The sequence below is a fragment of the Heliangelus exortis genome, chromosome 11 (assembly GCF_036169615.1).
Source record: "Heliangelus exortis chromosome 11, bHelExo1.hap1, whole genome shotgun sequence".
Classification (NCBI taxonomy): domain Eukaryota; kingdom Metazoa; phylum Chordata; class Aves; order Apodiformes; family Trochilidae; genus Heliangelus; species Heliangelus exortis.
The window spans coordinates 19,226,476-19,242,272 of NC_092432.1; the positions used below are offsets into that span (position 1 = coordinate 19,226,476).

The 15,797-nt window shown below is 41.3% G+C and overlaps 1 protein-coding gene across 1 annotated transcript in view; it reads left to right on the plus strand.

The window, feature by feature from the left end:
- The first annotated feature begins 337 nt into the window (after positions 1 to 337).
- Positions 338 to 15,797, plus strand: part of NEDD4 (NEDD4 E3 ubiquitin protein ligase) — a 59,032-nt gene continuing 43,572 nt past the window's right edge. The window contains exons 1-4 of the mRNA XM_071755118.1: positions 338 to 454; positions 12,749 to 12,822; positions 14,224 to 14,302; positions 15,387 to 15,425. Of these exons, the coding sequence (XP_071611219.1) occupies positions 410 to 454; positions 12,749 to 12,822; positions 14,224 to 14,302; positions 15,387 to 15,425 (237 nt within the window). The 5' untranslated portion in view covers positions 338 to 409. The remainder of the gene's footprint in view (positions 455 to 12,748; positions 12,823 to 14,223; positions 14,303 to 15,386; positions 15,426 to 15,797) is intronic.

Genomic DNA, 15,797 nt, shown 5'->3' on the forward strand with positions numbered 1-15,797 from the left:
AGCTGCCACAGCTTGCGCCGGGCCCTCAGAGATGCGGAAAAGACTCCGGTGACGCACACCGCAGAGTAAAATTTTGAGAAAAAACGATTTTTTCGCCTCATAACCGTGCCGATCGCTCCGGCTCCGCCAGGGCGGGCGGAGGCTCCGCGCTGCCCCGTGCCCCCGGGGCAGGCAGCAGGCGGGCCGCACGCGCGTGTCTCCGGGCGGGGCGCGGAGCAGCAGCCAATGGGAGGCGCCGCCACCACCCGGGTGGGCGGTGTCTCGGTGCCTCTGAGCCAATCAGGAGAGGCGAGGAGGGGGTGGGGCGGGAATCGGAGTGAGGCGCGGGGCGCGCGCCCGCGCTCGCGGCGGGCTGTGGGCGGGGCGGCGGCGGTAAACAGCGCGGCGGGAGTGCGGGGAGCGCTGGGCCATGGCGGCCTCTCCGGTGGAGGTGTTGGGGCTGCCGGGAGACGAGGTGAGGGGGAGGCCTCTGAGCGCGCTGCCCGCTCCGTCGCTCTGCCAAGGGGGAGGGCGGCGGGGCGGGGTGGGGTAGGGTGGGGTGCGAGCGGCGGTTTTCCCGGCGGGCCGGGTGGGTCTGCCCTCCGGGCGGGTGTTTTCCTGCGGGCCCGGCGCGGTCTGGCGTGGCGGAGGGGTAGGGGAGCGGGGCTGAGGGGCGGGTGAGGAGAGGGAGCGCTCGGCGAGCCCGATCCCCTCAGAGCGGGGCTGAGGGGCGAGGGAGAGGATGCGGGGAGCCCGGCGGGCCCATCTGGGAGCGGGTGGGTGCGGAGCCAGGGCTCCCCGTGCCATCTCCCCTCAGCCCCGGCTGCCCGGGCGGCGGCGGGAAGCGCGGGGAGCTGGCGGCTGCCGTGTCGCCTGGCACCGGCATTGCCGTCTTCGGGCGCCTTTTTGAAAGCTGTGGGAGCCTCCCCCTGCAGACGGAGATTCGCGTGCGTTGGGCAACTTCCTCGTGACGAAGCTCGATGGGTGCCGCGGGGTTTCTGGTCCATCCCCCCCTGCCCCCCCTTCGAGAGTACTGAAGAATAAAGTCTTTGTTTCAGGCTTTGTCACAGACAGTAGCCCGAACTACTGAAGCTACAGCGTGGCCAGCAGGTCCAGGGAAGGGACTCTGCCCCTGTGCTCAGCCCTGGGGAGGCCACAGCTTGAGTCCTGTGTCCAGTTCTGGGCCCCTCAGCTCAGGAAGGAGATTGAGGTGCTGGAGCAGGTCCAAAGGAGGCAACTGGGCTGGGGAAGGGACTGGAGCACAGATCCTCTGAGGAGAGGCTGAGGGAGCTGGGGGTGTTGAGGCTGGAGAAGAGGAGGCTCAGGGGAGACCTCATCACTCTCTCCAACTCCCTGAAAGGAGGTTGGAGCCAGGGGGGGGTTGGGCTCTTTTCCCAGGCAACTCTCAGCAAGACAAGAGGGCACAAGAGGTCTCAAGTTGTGCCAGGGGAGGTTTAGGTTGGACATGAGAAAGAATTTCTTGATGGAGAGGGTGCTCAGGCGTTGGAATGGGCTGCCCAGGGAAGGGGTGGATTCTCCATCCCTGGAGCTATTTCAAAAGAGCCTGGATGTGGCACTCAGTGCCATGGGCTGGGAACCACGGGGGGAGTGGATCAAGGGTTGGACTTGGTGATCTCTGAGGTCCCTTCCAACCCAGCCAGTTCTAGGATTCTATGATTCTGTGAAGCAGTGCGTGAATTAAAATTGTGAACAAGGTAGTTTGAGGCCTGAGCTTTTCTTTGTGGTGCCTTTCTCTGCCTGCAGTGCCGTTTGCCAGACTGACATCTTGTGTGTCTCTCAGTGGGGTTGCTTTTCAGTGATCTTGTGGGTAGCTGGAAGTGCATTCTACAGAGACTTCTGCCTCGAGGTGGTAGGTCCTAAACACATGGAAGCCACCCTGGAAGGTGCTGATGTCTCTGTTACTGTGCCTGAGTGGTAGGCAGGTGGGGTGAGGTGGGGTTTTGCACTGAAAATGTGGGTTGTGCACAGGGATGGAATAGGTAACTTTGTCAAGAAGATCACTTTTTAAAATTGCAGGTACAGGAAGACTAAAAGCTATATCCATCTGAAAGCTGGTTGGAGACCTGTGAGAAATATCAGTAATGTTTTCTTTGAGCCAACAGCATATTTTAGGAAGACTGTCTTTGATCAGCTCTTTTTGTGTCCAGGCAGTGATATCTGTGTTAGTGTACACTGGTTGCATCCTTTGCAGGAATTAATTTTGTTAAAACTATGTAATGTTTTAACATTACATAGCCATGCTATTATCTTAGCAGGGCTCTCTGAAGTTCTGCTTCTGGAAAAGTAACTGTAAGGCTCTCAAATGTTCTTTTTTTCTTCATCTTAGTGTCTGGATTACATAAGAATTTTAATAGTGGCACAGTGTGCTGCAAGAGTTGTAAAGTGCTTCCCTTTTCAAGACCCTATTTTCACTTACTAGTAAGTTTTTGAGCTATTTAGTTGGACTAAAACATTCCATGCCTCAGGCTCTCAATTGTAACTTTATTAAACTATGATCAGTGATTTGTTTCTTAGCCTGCCTTGCTATGGGGTAAATATTTTGAAATCTGCTCAAAATTGAAAATTCTGAGCTTTTCTTCATACTTTTGAACGTGTTCATGTTCATTTGGGACAGCTGGGGAAGTATGTAGCAAATATATCAAATCCAACTTTGTCCAGAATTCAAAAGCTTAGCCAAACTTTGTCAAGTTATGAATGTGAAAAATGCAGTTTGTCAGTAGAGACTTTGATTCATATGTAAAGAATTTAAGTTTTCTTGATAGTTTTAATGTGTGATTCAACACTCACAAATAAAACAAATGCTCTTAGGATTATAGAAAAACTGATGCCAGCTGCTTTTGCATAGAAAGGGACTATGATTCTGCCTGTCTAGATTGCCTTTCTTTTGTCCCCAGAGTTTAAATCTAGAAGAATCCATATCCAGAATCACAACAGAAACACCAAGTCAGAAACCCAAATCATACAGAAAGTGGCATTAAGGATTTTTCTATAAAAGCCTCCCCCACAATAATTTTGCAGACTTTTCATGGTTTATGTCTGCACGCTACTACTTCCCCAGGGCTGCTTTGTGTCATCTGCAAGATGGATTTGTTTGCAGTGTGAGTGTAAATTGGTAAAAGGAAGTGGTGTTATCTGTGAAGCCTCTTTACTCTTTGCAGCTACTGCATGTGGTTAATTGAAACTAAACAGTAAATCAGGAAGGAGGACTGGTAGAAATTGGTCTAATTGTTGTGGCAGCTGATGGTAGTATTGGAGCGTGGAGTTTTGTTTTTTCTCCCCAGGGTTGTTTATTCCAGATTTCTGGGCTAATGGTGTAGCTGTTGCTTGGGCTTTATAATAAAGGATTGCTAATATGGTGCTGCTGACACAAACAGAATGATGGAGCTGGGATGAAAAGGAAGCTGTAGATGTTGTTTTGAGGTGTCTGAATTTCAGCCCTGCAATCTAGAAGATGCAGTTATCCTTAATTCCTCTGATTGGGGTTTTCTTCTATAAAATGTATTATAGTATCCTTCTGGCACCCAGAAGGCTGGCACCTAGGACTTCTTGTGATTTAGTCAGATATTGAAATAATGAGCACTAGAAAAGTCAATGGGGAAAACTGGTAAGTTTGTATTCAGAGCATGGGGCAGAAAGTGAGATCTGGGGCTGAAAAACCAAGACAAGAAAATGCAAAATAGTAGTTTGTGAGCAATCCCAGTTTTGTTTACTTAGTAAGGTGTCTCTTAGGAATAGTCCTATGGATATGCAATAACACACTAAAATGAATATAATATGGGGACAATACACTCAAACTGAAAGCTGATGACATTTATGATATATTTATTGCGAGTTATTTTGAGTTGCAGGACAGTGTAAAGAAAATAGGCAAAAGTACAGATTATGCAACTTGCTTCAGATGATCTCAATGTAGAAAAATCAAGAGTTCTAAAGACAATTTAAAAAAATACTTTTCCTCTTTTTCTTTCTCTTTTTTTTTTTTTTTTAAAGAGGAAAGAAATGTCTTAAAGTACACTTGCCACTTTAAGGTCAGACTTTCTCTCACAGTTCTTGTTTTTAAGGCTGCTTGAAAACAATCAGTTGGGTGCATTAACTGCTGCAGGCTTTGTCTTGTTCTGTCAAGTGAGGAGCTGTGCCTGGTTTTGCCTACTCGGGGTACATCTGCCTTTGAATATAGTTTTAAGTGTTGGTTCAGATCTGCAGGAGCACACTGACACTTCTGCTGCTGCTTTTCTTTGTCACATCAGTGGTAACTTTGCTGGTGCTCTTAAGTCTGCTTTTTGAGGTGGGGTGTCCTGAGCCATGGGGCTTTTGTCTGAGGGACCTGTGGGAAGTGTCCCTGCTCATGGCAGGGAGGTTGGAACTCGATGATCTTTAAGGTCCATGCCAGCCCGACCATACTAGGACTCCATGACTTTGTAGTACAAAACTTTTAGGTTGAGAAGGCTTGGATTTCTGTAGATTAAATACTTCAGTTGAGTGTTTTCTGACACTGAGCTGTTCATTGCCAGTTACTGACAATTGGTTGCAATACTAAATAGAGCATTTTCCAACAGTAATTGTAATTATGGAATGATCTTCTAAAGACAGAAGGAAGAGTCATTAATGTGTTAACTAATGCTCTTATTTCTTTGGTTACAGAAAGAATTATGTTTTTCTGTAGTTTTCTGGGTTAAAAATACACCTATTAAAGAGCTCTTCAGAATGACAATGCATGTGTTTTTGTGTTCTAGTAAAATACCTGCTTGGACTGTAGGACTTTGGAATCACATTTAATAAAATGGTGCTGCTGGTCTATATACATAGATTCATTAATTAAAGCTTAATTAAAGAATTTGTGTGTCAGAGTCCTTGCTCTCCAAGCCTGAATTAAGGACTTACTGTTTATTTATTGAGTGTATTACATTCAATCTTTTTCAAGGATCAAACTAGTAATGGTAACTTCCAGGCAAAAATACACTTTCCACTTGTATTATTTTGCCATTTACTATTGGAGTAGGTTGTTTATAGGTTGTTATAGCAGGTTTCTTGGCTTGCTGCTGGTCAGCAAACCCAGGATATATGGTTTGTTGTCTTCACTTCTGTACACCTTACCCCACAATCCTTGTATCACTGTGCTTTGGAGGTGATGCTGATGACCAGAAGTCTTTCAGACATTTGGAGACTCACATGCTTTAGTGTTCCTCTGGACTGCATCTGATGAAAACAGTAATTTTGTTTGGCTTCTTTGTGTCTGAGCTTGAGGCAGCCCAGTGCCTCTGTTCTTGGTTGAACTCTGTGGCTGCCCCAGCACTGCTGTGCTGGGTGTCTGCTCCATCTGACTCTGTTCTTATGGGGAAGACTCAGATAGAAAAAAATAGACACACATTTCCTTCAGAAATCCTCTGAATTATAGACTGAGAAGTACTTCACCACTGCAATGCGTGGTCTGAAATTCAGTGCACCTGAAATGGTTTAGACACTTGTAGAAAGGGTGGTACTTGCTGGTTTGGGGAGATTTTTGGTTTTGTTTTGGGTTTGTTGGTGGGTTGTTTTGGTTTTCTTTTGAACAGCAGCATGATTTGTGGAGCTTTGATAGATTCTGGAAACAATCCTATGTGTCTGGGTTTGTGTTTTTTGAAACCTTTCACACTAAACTAACAAACACTGTGACTGTTGAGAATACTACACCCCTTAAAGTGTTTGGGTTTGTTTTTTTGTTTGAAGGGTGTTTGGTTTTTTTGTTTGGTGTTTTTTTGTTTCTAACAAAATTGTGTTGGCAAATAGGTAACTCTGCTAGTGGCTTCTTATGTTCTTTAACCCTTTCCTTAACTGGCAATCAAATGGAAGTGTAAATACAATTTCTAGCAACAGTCAGCATTTCTTGAAGTACAAGACTTCCTTTTTTTATGAACACAAAATGCTCCTGTGGTACAGTCAATGTTGTAAGTTTTTAGTGAGTTGATATGACTGGTCTGTAACTGGCAGGTGGAAGTTAATGATTTTCATTATGTTTACAAGGTAGAATAATGTAATTCTATTATAGGAATCTTCCTGAATCTAAAACTTAGCTTGACTTGAGAGAATTTCTCCAAAGAAAAGTGGTTTGGCTCTGTTGGTCACCAAAGAGGGGGAGCAGAGTGCTCTCTGGCTTGTGAAGGAACCCAACTAAGTCTTCCCACTTTCTGCCTCCTGGTGAAATAAGTTGGTGATGCTAACAAAAGTTATTTTGAAGTCATCTAAACATCTATCTGCTCACTTGCAAGGTCTGCATATTACAGGAATTCCTTCAGCTAGGGCTCACTGTTCTGGGGGAAATGTTTTCTTTCAAACTAGATGGTAGGTTTTTAACCATACCTTTATTGGCCCTGTTTCTCACACTGTAAACTTTTCAATTTATCTAGCTCTAGCTGGATATAGGATATATTAGTGCTCGTAGGTAGCCTGATCTTATAATTATGTTGTGTAGTTTTTTAATTGTTTGACATGTAAAGAATTTTATTTAATATTCTTAGTGCCTCTAATATATGAGGAAGGTCTCTGTTAGACAGATGAAGAATATCCGTGCCTTCTGGACTGCTTAAGGGAAAACATTCACTGTAGGTACCTCTAATCTCTCTGTAGGTAATAGAAGAGCCAAATCCCTAATTGCTCAGAATCTGAAATGGTTATTTGAGTTCAAAATACAGCTTATTGCTCCAGGAAATGCCATTAAAGAATTTGTTTTTGTTGAGATAAAATGTTTGAGTGTAACTTTTAGGGTCACTAATGGTCTCAAGGGAAAAACCAAAACAAACCCGAACTTTTAAATGCAATTTGAAATAAATATAGTGCTCTTGGGTGGAAGATTCAGGCTAGGAAGCTGGCTAAGATAAGGTGTTTTTTTTAACTTACAGAAGCTCAGCAGTTTCAATTACTAAAGTTGGCACATGCCAGAAGCTGTCTGTTCCACTGAAATACTTAGTCACTTTACCTGTAAGTAGCTTTCAGCATCATTTCTGAGCTGCTTCTAGGCTTCAGAGCCTTCTGTGTGATGATGTCAGTCTTTAATCAATGATTTATGCTCAAAATAGAAGCTACTAGCAGGATAAAGCTGGGCACAGCTGAGTGAGAGGCACACTGTAAAAGGAACTATACATTTGTAGTGTGCATCTTTTTCACTACTACTTTTTCTTAGTACTATTCTTGCAGTTTGTAGCTGTTCCTTAATGAGGGCAGCAGTCTGTGTGGATGTGCACTGCAGAACACTGTAATGGTTGATAAGGTCTTTTTTTTTTTTTTTCTTTTTCTTCCCCTCTACTGACCTTCTGGACCACCCTGCATGGGATATGGAACATGTTTAGCCTGTTGAACATTCCTTCCTTTTTATGCTCTTTCACTGGGCCTGGCTATTTATTGTTTTTGGTTTTAAATTTCCAAACTATTGGTATATTTATTTCAGCTTGCATCATCTGCACATACCCAAACCTGAATTTTCTGTTTGTTTATATCTGCACTGCTTGCAGACAAGGTATGAAACTTAATATGAGGAATTATACATTAAAGCTTTTTTAACAGAATCTAGAAGAGTGATGCTGCTGTACTCTTTTATCATTGTAATATCCTTTTCTTCTCTTTCTTGGCTGGATTTAGTGGCAGTTGTTTCTTGACCTATCTAGCTGGAACAAAAGAGTAACAGGATGTTATTGCCTTGAGCAGTTGTTTACTACCAAGTGTGCTTGTAGACTACTCTGGTATTTTTATATTGGCTTCCTCAAGAAAAGCAATCTAGTAGTCCAGTAGATACTACATTTTATGTTCTACATTAAATTAACCATACTGGTTATGGTGTTTCTTTACATCCTGTCTGAATCTGTAGAAGTGTACTGAAAAAGAAAAAAACGAAGATTAAAATAGAAAAGCCAATAAAATTAATTTTTCAATGCTCATCAGATATGTACCGTGAAGAAAGCTACTCCTAATTAAGAACCTTTTTCTTCTATTGCTGTACAATTGTTTTAATTTTGTCTTAATTGTAGATGTATCTTACACATGTCAAACTGTATTTTCTGAATAATTGGATCTTGCAGGCATTAATGACTGGCAATGGTAAATGCCTCTTGCTGGTGGAACAATGTTTCAGTGTGTAAGGAACATTTTGAGGTTAATTTTTTGTTTGTTGGTGGGTTGTTTTTTTTTTCCTCCCTTCCTGTTAGAGGCTGCGTGGGCAAGTTGCAACTCTTCTGTTTAGTTGTGAATCTTACCACCTTTAGTCTGCATAGAAATATGCAAATCCAGAAATACTTTCTGGATTACAGTTGTGGAAGTGGCAGTGCACTCTGGCTGCAGGCACATACACAGGTGTAGGCACCCATGGGCTGGAGCCTGTCTTCAGGGACTTAGAGGAGGATCACACTTCATCAGTAGTTTCTGGTTTGTTCAGTGTTTTGGTTTGAGTCACCACCATCTCATTACTTCTTAATTTATGCCTTCTTTCTCACCTTTTTATTCTGCATATGCCTTTTCTTCTGTCTTTTGCTCTGTCTTGGACTTCACTTCTGAAGTTGTGATTAACATGGATTTCCTGCCATGTGAATTTGGTTACAGCTGTAACCCAAGCAAGACTATTCTATTGGGATAAAGTTGTGAGCAAGTTATAAGTTCCTTTAAAGCTTGAAATTTCTTCACAAATGCTGTTTTCTTGCCCCAGATGAACAGTTCAAGCACTTCTCATCTGAATATGTATTTGTAGAATCTAGATAGATTCGTGGTGACTTTTGTGGAAATGAAACCGTATCCAGTTCTGGATGTGCTTCTTTATTAACTTGATGTTTGCTTTGCTGTGTAGAGAACACATTTAAAAACTGTTTTAATAGGCATACAGAAGAGATTTCTGTGAGACAGTCAGTTCAGAGTGTTACAGGTTGGAATGCCTTTTAAGTTACTGGTTATCTACATGCCCAGCAGGTCGAAGGAGGGGATTATCCCCCTCTACTTCCCTCATGAAACCTCCCCTGGAATACTGTGTCCAGCTCTGGAGCCCCCAGCACAGGAATGACATGGAGGACACTTGTTGGAGTGAGCCCAGAGGAGGACCATGAAGATGATCTGAGGGCTGGAGCAGCTCTCCTATGAAGACAGGCTGAGAAAGTTGGGGTTGTTCAGTCTGGAGAAGGTTCCAGGGAGACCTTACAGTGTCTTTCCAGTACTTGAAGGGGCTATAGCAAAGCTGGAGAGGGACTTTTTACAAGGACGTGCAGTGATAGGATGAGGGGTAACAGTGTTAAGCTGCAAGGGGGTAGATTTAGATTGGACATGAGGAAGAAATTCTTTACTCTGAGGGTGGTGAGACACTGGAATGGTTGCTGGGGGAAGTTGTGGATGCAGCAGTGAATACTCTGTCTCTTCAGCTGTACAGATGGAATGAATTCAGACTGACCCATTCAAGGTAATGTCAGGACTGCATAATGGTTGCATTGCCCTATTTTTGGCTGCATGAAATGAGCTTCAAACTGTCCTGGAACTCCTAGGCTGTTCCTTGCTTTTTGAGATGAGTGTGTTTTGTGAGCTGCAGCAGCATGTCATCAGCAATTCTGCCTGTCATCAGTGAGTGGAGAGAAAGGGTCATTTGGTCACAGCACAGACTGTATCCTGTCAGCAGGCCTCAGCCTCTACAGGATGTGCAGGGACCTTCCAGTGTAAGGCACTTCTGTCAGCATTTGGATTGAGCTGTCTGAATTCTTCTGATCTGTCTTGCACACTACTGTGGCCAGAGAATTGGGAACCTATTCTCTCATGTTTTAAGTATTGCCTGTTAGCTAGCATGGTTTTTTTGCTGAAGTTTCTAGTCTTTATAGCCTGGAAAAGGAAGAAGTAGACCCTTCAGTATCACCTATCAGTTTAAAAAAATACAGAAAAAGCTGTGTGGTAGGATTTTTGGGCAGAGAGGCATGAGTGGAAATAGTGCAAGTGGAAAAGGAGGTGTGGTTAAGAGTCTTGTGAACACATGAGATTCTATTTTTTAAAACTAGTTTTGTTAATCTAGAAGAATAATTCTACCTGGCAGTTCATAAGCAGATGGCAACTTGCTTAGTTGTTTTGTTGTGCTAAGATCCTGTAGCTGTCCTAGTTTGGCACTGACCCCAAACAAATAAGAGTTTCAGCAAGGCATGTGAAAGGCATCAACCTTCAGCTTGCCAGCCTCAGGTTTGTGGCTTCTGAGGTTATGTACAAACCAACTTGTTTTTTTGTAAAATAACATTCAGACAATTCAGATCTGTGTTATGATACAAGTAAACAAATGGGGTGATTAAGCCAACTTGAAAATATGAGGAGTATGAATCTTATTTCTCCTTTGTGTTGACTGTTTTGGAGCCCTGTTAAGCCTGACTCCTGGATGCTCCAAAGTATCTAAGTCTTTGCTTTTCTTATGCTTGACTAGGTGAGAAAAGCTTGTAGTCTAAGTGACTAAATGAAGATGCAAGAGAAGATATTTGTCTTTTAGGGCATTGTATCTTACACTAATGTCTGCACTTGGTCATTTTCTGAGAAGAAGATTGAGATTGTTGTGTCCTGTGGACTGTGACTGAAGACCCTCACTCATCTTGTTGGGAGAGGGCAGTGGCACACAATGAAGTGCAGAAGTGAGACTGGAAATGCACACAGGGTGCTCTGCAGCTTGAACAATCTCCCAAGCTGCCTGATTTTGAATGCCACTGAAGCCAAGGAATGTGTAGAAGATAAATGGCATGCTGGTTTGATATATAAGGCAAGGGTGGACTTTTAAAGTATTTGGGATACACAAAAATATTAACAAATGATGCTTCTTAATTCGATGCCAACAGTTTTGTGCTTATTTTGTCTTAAATCTGGTTCTGTTGCTGCCCTAAAACATTGGTAATGTTACATGCCTTAAAGCTTGATCATGACTAAGAAGTTTGAAAGCTTAGGACACATGCTAGTGGTCACTGTTGGGTGAGGTTGGTTGTTAGGTCTCTCTTTTCTGAACTGTTGGATTTCCTAGTAGGAGACAATTGTCTTGGAGGTGAAGGTGGAAGGTAGACTTGTGATTTGGCTGGAAGTGTCTTGACCAATTGAGTGTCAGTCAGTGGATGATGATGTAGATGTTTATCTGAGTCCACTGGCAATCTCTAACTATATAGGTAGAGAGAAACTACTAATTTTTGTTGTTGATTTTATTTTTATTTAATGGTTTGTTTTCAGCTTAGGCTCTGCCTCAGGATTAGCATACAGTTTTCTCTGTCACCTTTATGAACCCCTCCTGGGTTCATAAAGGGAGAGTCCTCCTGGAGAGTCCAGCCCTGTGGTTATATAGGAGACCAATGATAAAGCAAATTTTCCAAGGGCTTCCTACATGTCTCCTTTTGAAAGCACTTTTAATCATATGTGGAATTCAGGAAGGCCCCAGGGACAACATCTGCTTCATCCATTGCTTTTGGTATCTTTTAACTCTTCAAGCACTTAGATGGGATCATCTTTCCTCACAAGTGTATCTGACAAGCCATTGTCAACAAACAGTCCTTCCTCTGCAAAGCTTTTTGCTTTTCAGAGAAACAGTGTTCATTTGTCTTCTTCCTCTGGCATGATCACAGCTCTAGGGATTTTTTCTCCTCTTCAGTTCAGTGGCATATCAGATGAGCCATAAGACTCTGCACAGCTTTATTAATTAATAGGAGGGGTGGAATCACTCCTGTGGAGCTATAATTTGATTGATGTATAACTGAAACAGGGTTTTTTTGTTTTGAAAAATCTCTTATTTTGCTGATGTGTTATTTCAGAAATCCCACTATTTTGAGTGTGGCCTCTCTGTGCTGTAAAATAAAGAGATGCAAGAATTCTTTATTCTTGCATTTTTCCAGTGTTCTTTACTGGTAAATTTGATACCCTTTTCCTTCCCCTAGGAAATAAATTTATGGTCATAGTCTATTTCTCACCCTCTGAATGCCAAGATACCATTAGGTGAAAACTTTGTCCATCTGCATTTGTCTGAGTGCTTAATGCAACTTGTTAATGGCAACCCATTCCTTGTGTCCTAACAGATTATGCACATATGCACCAAATTTTTTTTTACTCTTCAGAGCACGTTCTCACAAAGGTTCTTGTCTGCTCTGTAGAAAAGACAGCTAAGAATTACTCACTCAGAAAGATGGGACTGCTTGTGGAAGCTGCTCCCAGACTCTCTCCTTCCTGTGAGCAGTTGGGAGCAGCAGAAGTCAGTGGGCTGTTTAAATGTGGCAATAACAGGGTGCTTTTATTATTGACCAAGGAGAAGGTCTTCATGTGTGTGCTATGCAGTCCATGCATACTGTATCCAGTCTGCAAGGGGAAAATGACACTGCCAGAACAATTCAGAATTTAAGAAAAAAGGCTATCAGGAGCACTTGCATGCTAGGTTAACAATCCTGTCCTGTGGGATCAATTAAGCACCAGAGTTCAAATAAAAATTCCACTCCTTTAGAACACCAAGAAACAAAATTAATTAAAAAAAAAACAAAAAAAACCCAAACCTCTACTGTATTGAATTACCCAGTTTTTTTGATTCCATGTCTACAACCATATGATGATGGTAAGACTTCAAAAGGCATAAAGATGGAATAAATTTGTTACTAGAACTTAGAGCTGTTTTCTGTCAGGCAAAGTAACTGCATTGCTTAGTCTGTAGCTTTCGGTGTAAATTCAAAATTATGCTAATAATTGCTTTAGCTTTATAAATTGAAAAATCTGAAAAATAAATCTGAATGCATCCTGAATATGTTATTTTGCATTTTAGGAGAACACTCGAATTGTCAGGGTGAAGGTTATAGCTGGGATTGGCCTGGCCAAGAAGGATATCTTAGGAGCAAGGTAAGAATATATGTGGTTAACATGTTAGAGGACAGCTGCTGCTTTATTTTCTTTCTAGAGCTGTTTAGATCTTGGTGAATCTGGCTGTGCCTCTTTCAAAATAAAAAAAAATAATCAGAACTGTTATGACAGGTAACATCATAAAATGATTAGAGGCTATGTAAACATGAAGATAGCTATTTCCTTGCCCAAGAGTCACTTGGACAGATCTTATGCATTGGCAAAACAGTGTGTGGGAAGGATTCATTCTCTGCCAGGTAAAGTTGTTCTGTCCTGGAGGATAGATGCAAATCTCAGACTGCAGCCATAATAAAAAGGGTCCAGTTAAAATCTAAGTTGTTTCATCTGTGCTTTAAAGACCTGGAATGAACATAACCCTAAGCACTGGTAGCAACAAGACTATTTCAACTCAAATTATATGTAAAGGAACACCATCCCCCAATTTTATAGATGAGGTAAACCCATGCCAGTGGCTGCAGGCTCTGGGTAAGTACAAATTTAAAAGTTAACAGTGTAAGGGAAGAAACACACCAAGTGGTGTAACTTTTACTACAGGAAAAATCAGACTTTGAAATTGAAATGCTTTGTGTAGGATCTTGTGGAACTGCTGAGTGACAGCACGCTGCTTGTACTAAGGGACTTTTTCTTCTGACCCATGTACAGTGTCTAGAAAAGTACTGATGGGTTTAGTAATGGTTCTGCAGTCAGCTGCTTTGGCATCCACAGAGGAATGCTGTTATTTTAGCACTAGCAGAATGTGCAACACCAGTTTAGCATTAGAAAAATTTGTTCTGCAATACTCAATTTCCCTAAAGCCAGACAGTCTCTGTCTCTCTTGAATATTTTTCACTTGCATTTTGTTTTTTTACTTTAAACAAAAGTAGGGTGGCTTTTCTCATAATTATTTAAATGTGAAAACAATATGCTCTTTTGCTGTATGGCAGGCAGTCTTTGTCACCTTTTGTTACTTCTCTGTGTGAATAAGTGAATGTCTTGACTTTGTTCATGAGTCGGTCACATTTTGGTCACAACTGATTTTTTTTTTCATGTGTGTCTTGTTGAAATGCACCAGGATTTATTAAATCTGTCCAAGTGAAATAAGAACTGTAAAAGAGGAGAGAGAATAAATATGTAGTGATGGTATAAAATGGCATAGCTAGTATGGGCATAATCAGTAACAATTATTAGATTGGTTTTATCTCTAAAACTATTTAGAAAATGATTGTAAGTACAAATGTGTATGGTGTTCATAAAGTAATTGCAACTCCTTGTTTCACAGCTTTTATTAGTTTAAAAGTTTATTTGTTTTAAAAGTTTATGCCTTTTAAAATTCAAATGCTAATAATGCTGACAAAAAAGGATGTGTAGCAGCATGCTTATCTTTTTCTTTCCCTGTCCTAGTGACCCATATGTGAAAGTGACAGTGTATGATCCAGTGAATGGAGTCCTTACCAGTGTTCAGACAAAAACTATTAAAAAGGTCAGCCATCTTAAATTTGTGCATGTGCTGGTTTTGTTTATTTTTTTGGTCACACTCCAGAGGAAAAATTAATACCACAGGAAGTATGAGAATTATGTCACTTGAGTGAAGGGGCATGGGGGAAAGGAATGTTCCATGACCTACACTGTTATGGGATTGTTTTGGTATTTTCCCTTCAATAGTTTTAGTGAAAGGTAGAGAAATACTAAAAAGGTGAGTACTCTTTCAAAGCTGCATCATTTGTGAGAATACTGTATTGTTCTGATTTTTAAAAAAATATTTAATGAAATGAGCCTCTCTTGCTGTACAATGGTCACCTTGGACATACAAACAATTTTTTGTGGTTCAACATCAAATTGCACAGTTCATCTGTATTGACACTACTTGTTTCTCTAGAATAGCTGCAGGAAAAAGTCAGTGTTACCACTGGTGACTTATAGATCAATGAAAAAAGAAAAACTGTATATATAAGAGAGAAAGTACTTTTCTGAATTATTGCTCTCAGACAGTGGCTGTGATTATTGTATGTGACTGTGAAATGACTCCTGTTTTCCCTTCTTACTTATAATTCTATGGCTATGATGAGAGTTCAAAGGATCTGTAGTATTTGTTAAGGTAGCTACAACTGGAAAATGTATTTATTGGAGGAGTTTATATTGTGTTTGGCCCACCTGTGCCTGGCCTGGCTAGGTTACATTGTTTACAGATTTAGCATTTGCTGTGAATTCATAATTTCTAGATTAACCTGTTTTTCATGTGAGCAGTGTGAATGGTGGACTGAGGAGAAGGCAGTGGTTATTACTGAAGGCATAGTATAAATTAACTGATTTGCAATGTATAATGGACCCTTTTTGGCTTTTGTAGTCAAAATCTGAGAATGCATAAATTGTCTTTATTCTGCAATGTATGAAATGGTTTAAGACTCTTATGACTTACACCTCCAATAGCAAGGTTAAAGCTTTTGTACTATGTAAGTGGATTGTTGTGTGGGATAAAACAGATGTAAAACAAAATAAATAAGACAGTTGATATAGAATTGTTACTATAACCAATGCTGTTTCTTTTTTTCTTCCCCTCTCTGTAGTCCTTAAACCCCAAGTGGAATGAAGAACACTTATTTAGAGTAAGTGCTTTTTACAGCCTTACTACCTATGTTGGATATAAGAACATACCAGGAAAAATGTTTTATCACTACTTCAGCTTAAAATCAGAAATATGTCAGATTGGTGTTCAGAAGGGCTCACAAGCTGCTTTTCTTAAAAATACATTTGTTAACCATTTTATTTGTGCCAGACTCAAATTTTCAGTCTTTGTCTTTATTCCATGAATATTTAAAAACACAAACATGGATTTAAAACCAGTTTGGGATAGCACCAGTCTTTGTTCATTGGTTTAGAAGTGTGTTGCAACAGTGGAATGGCAGTAAGGTGTAGATATGCTGTTCAGTTTAGGTTTTATGTATCTCTTTCCTACTGGGTAAATATTAGAGATTTTG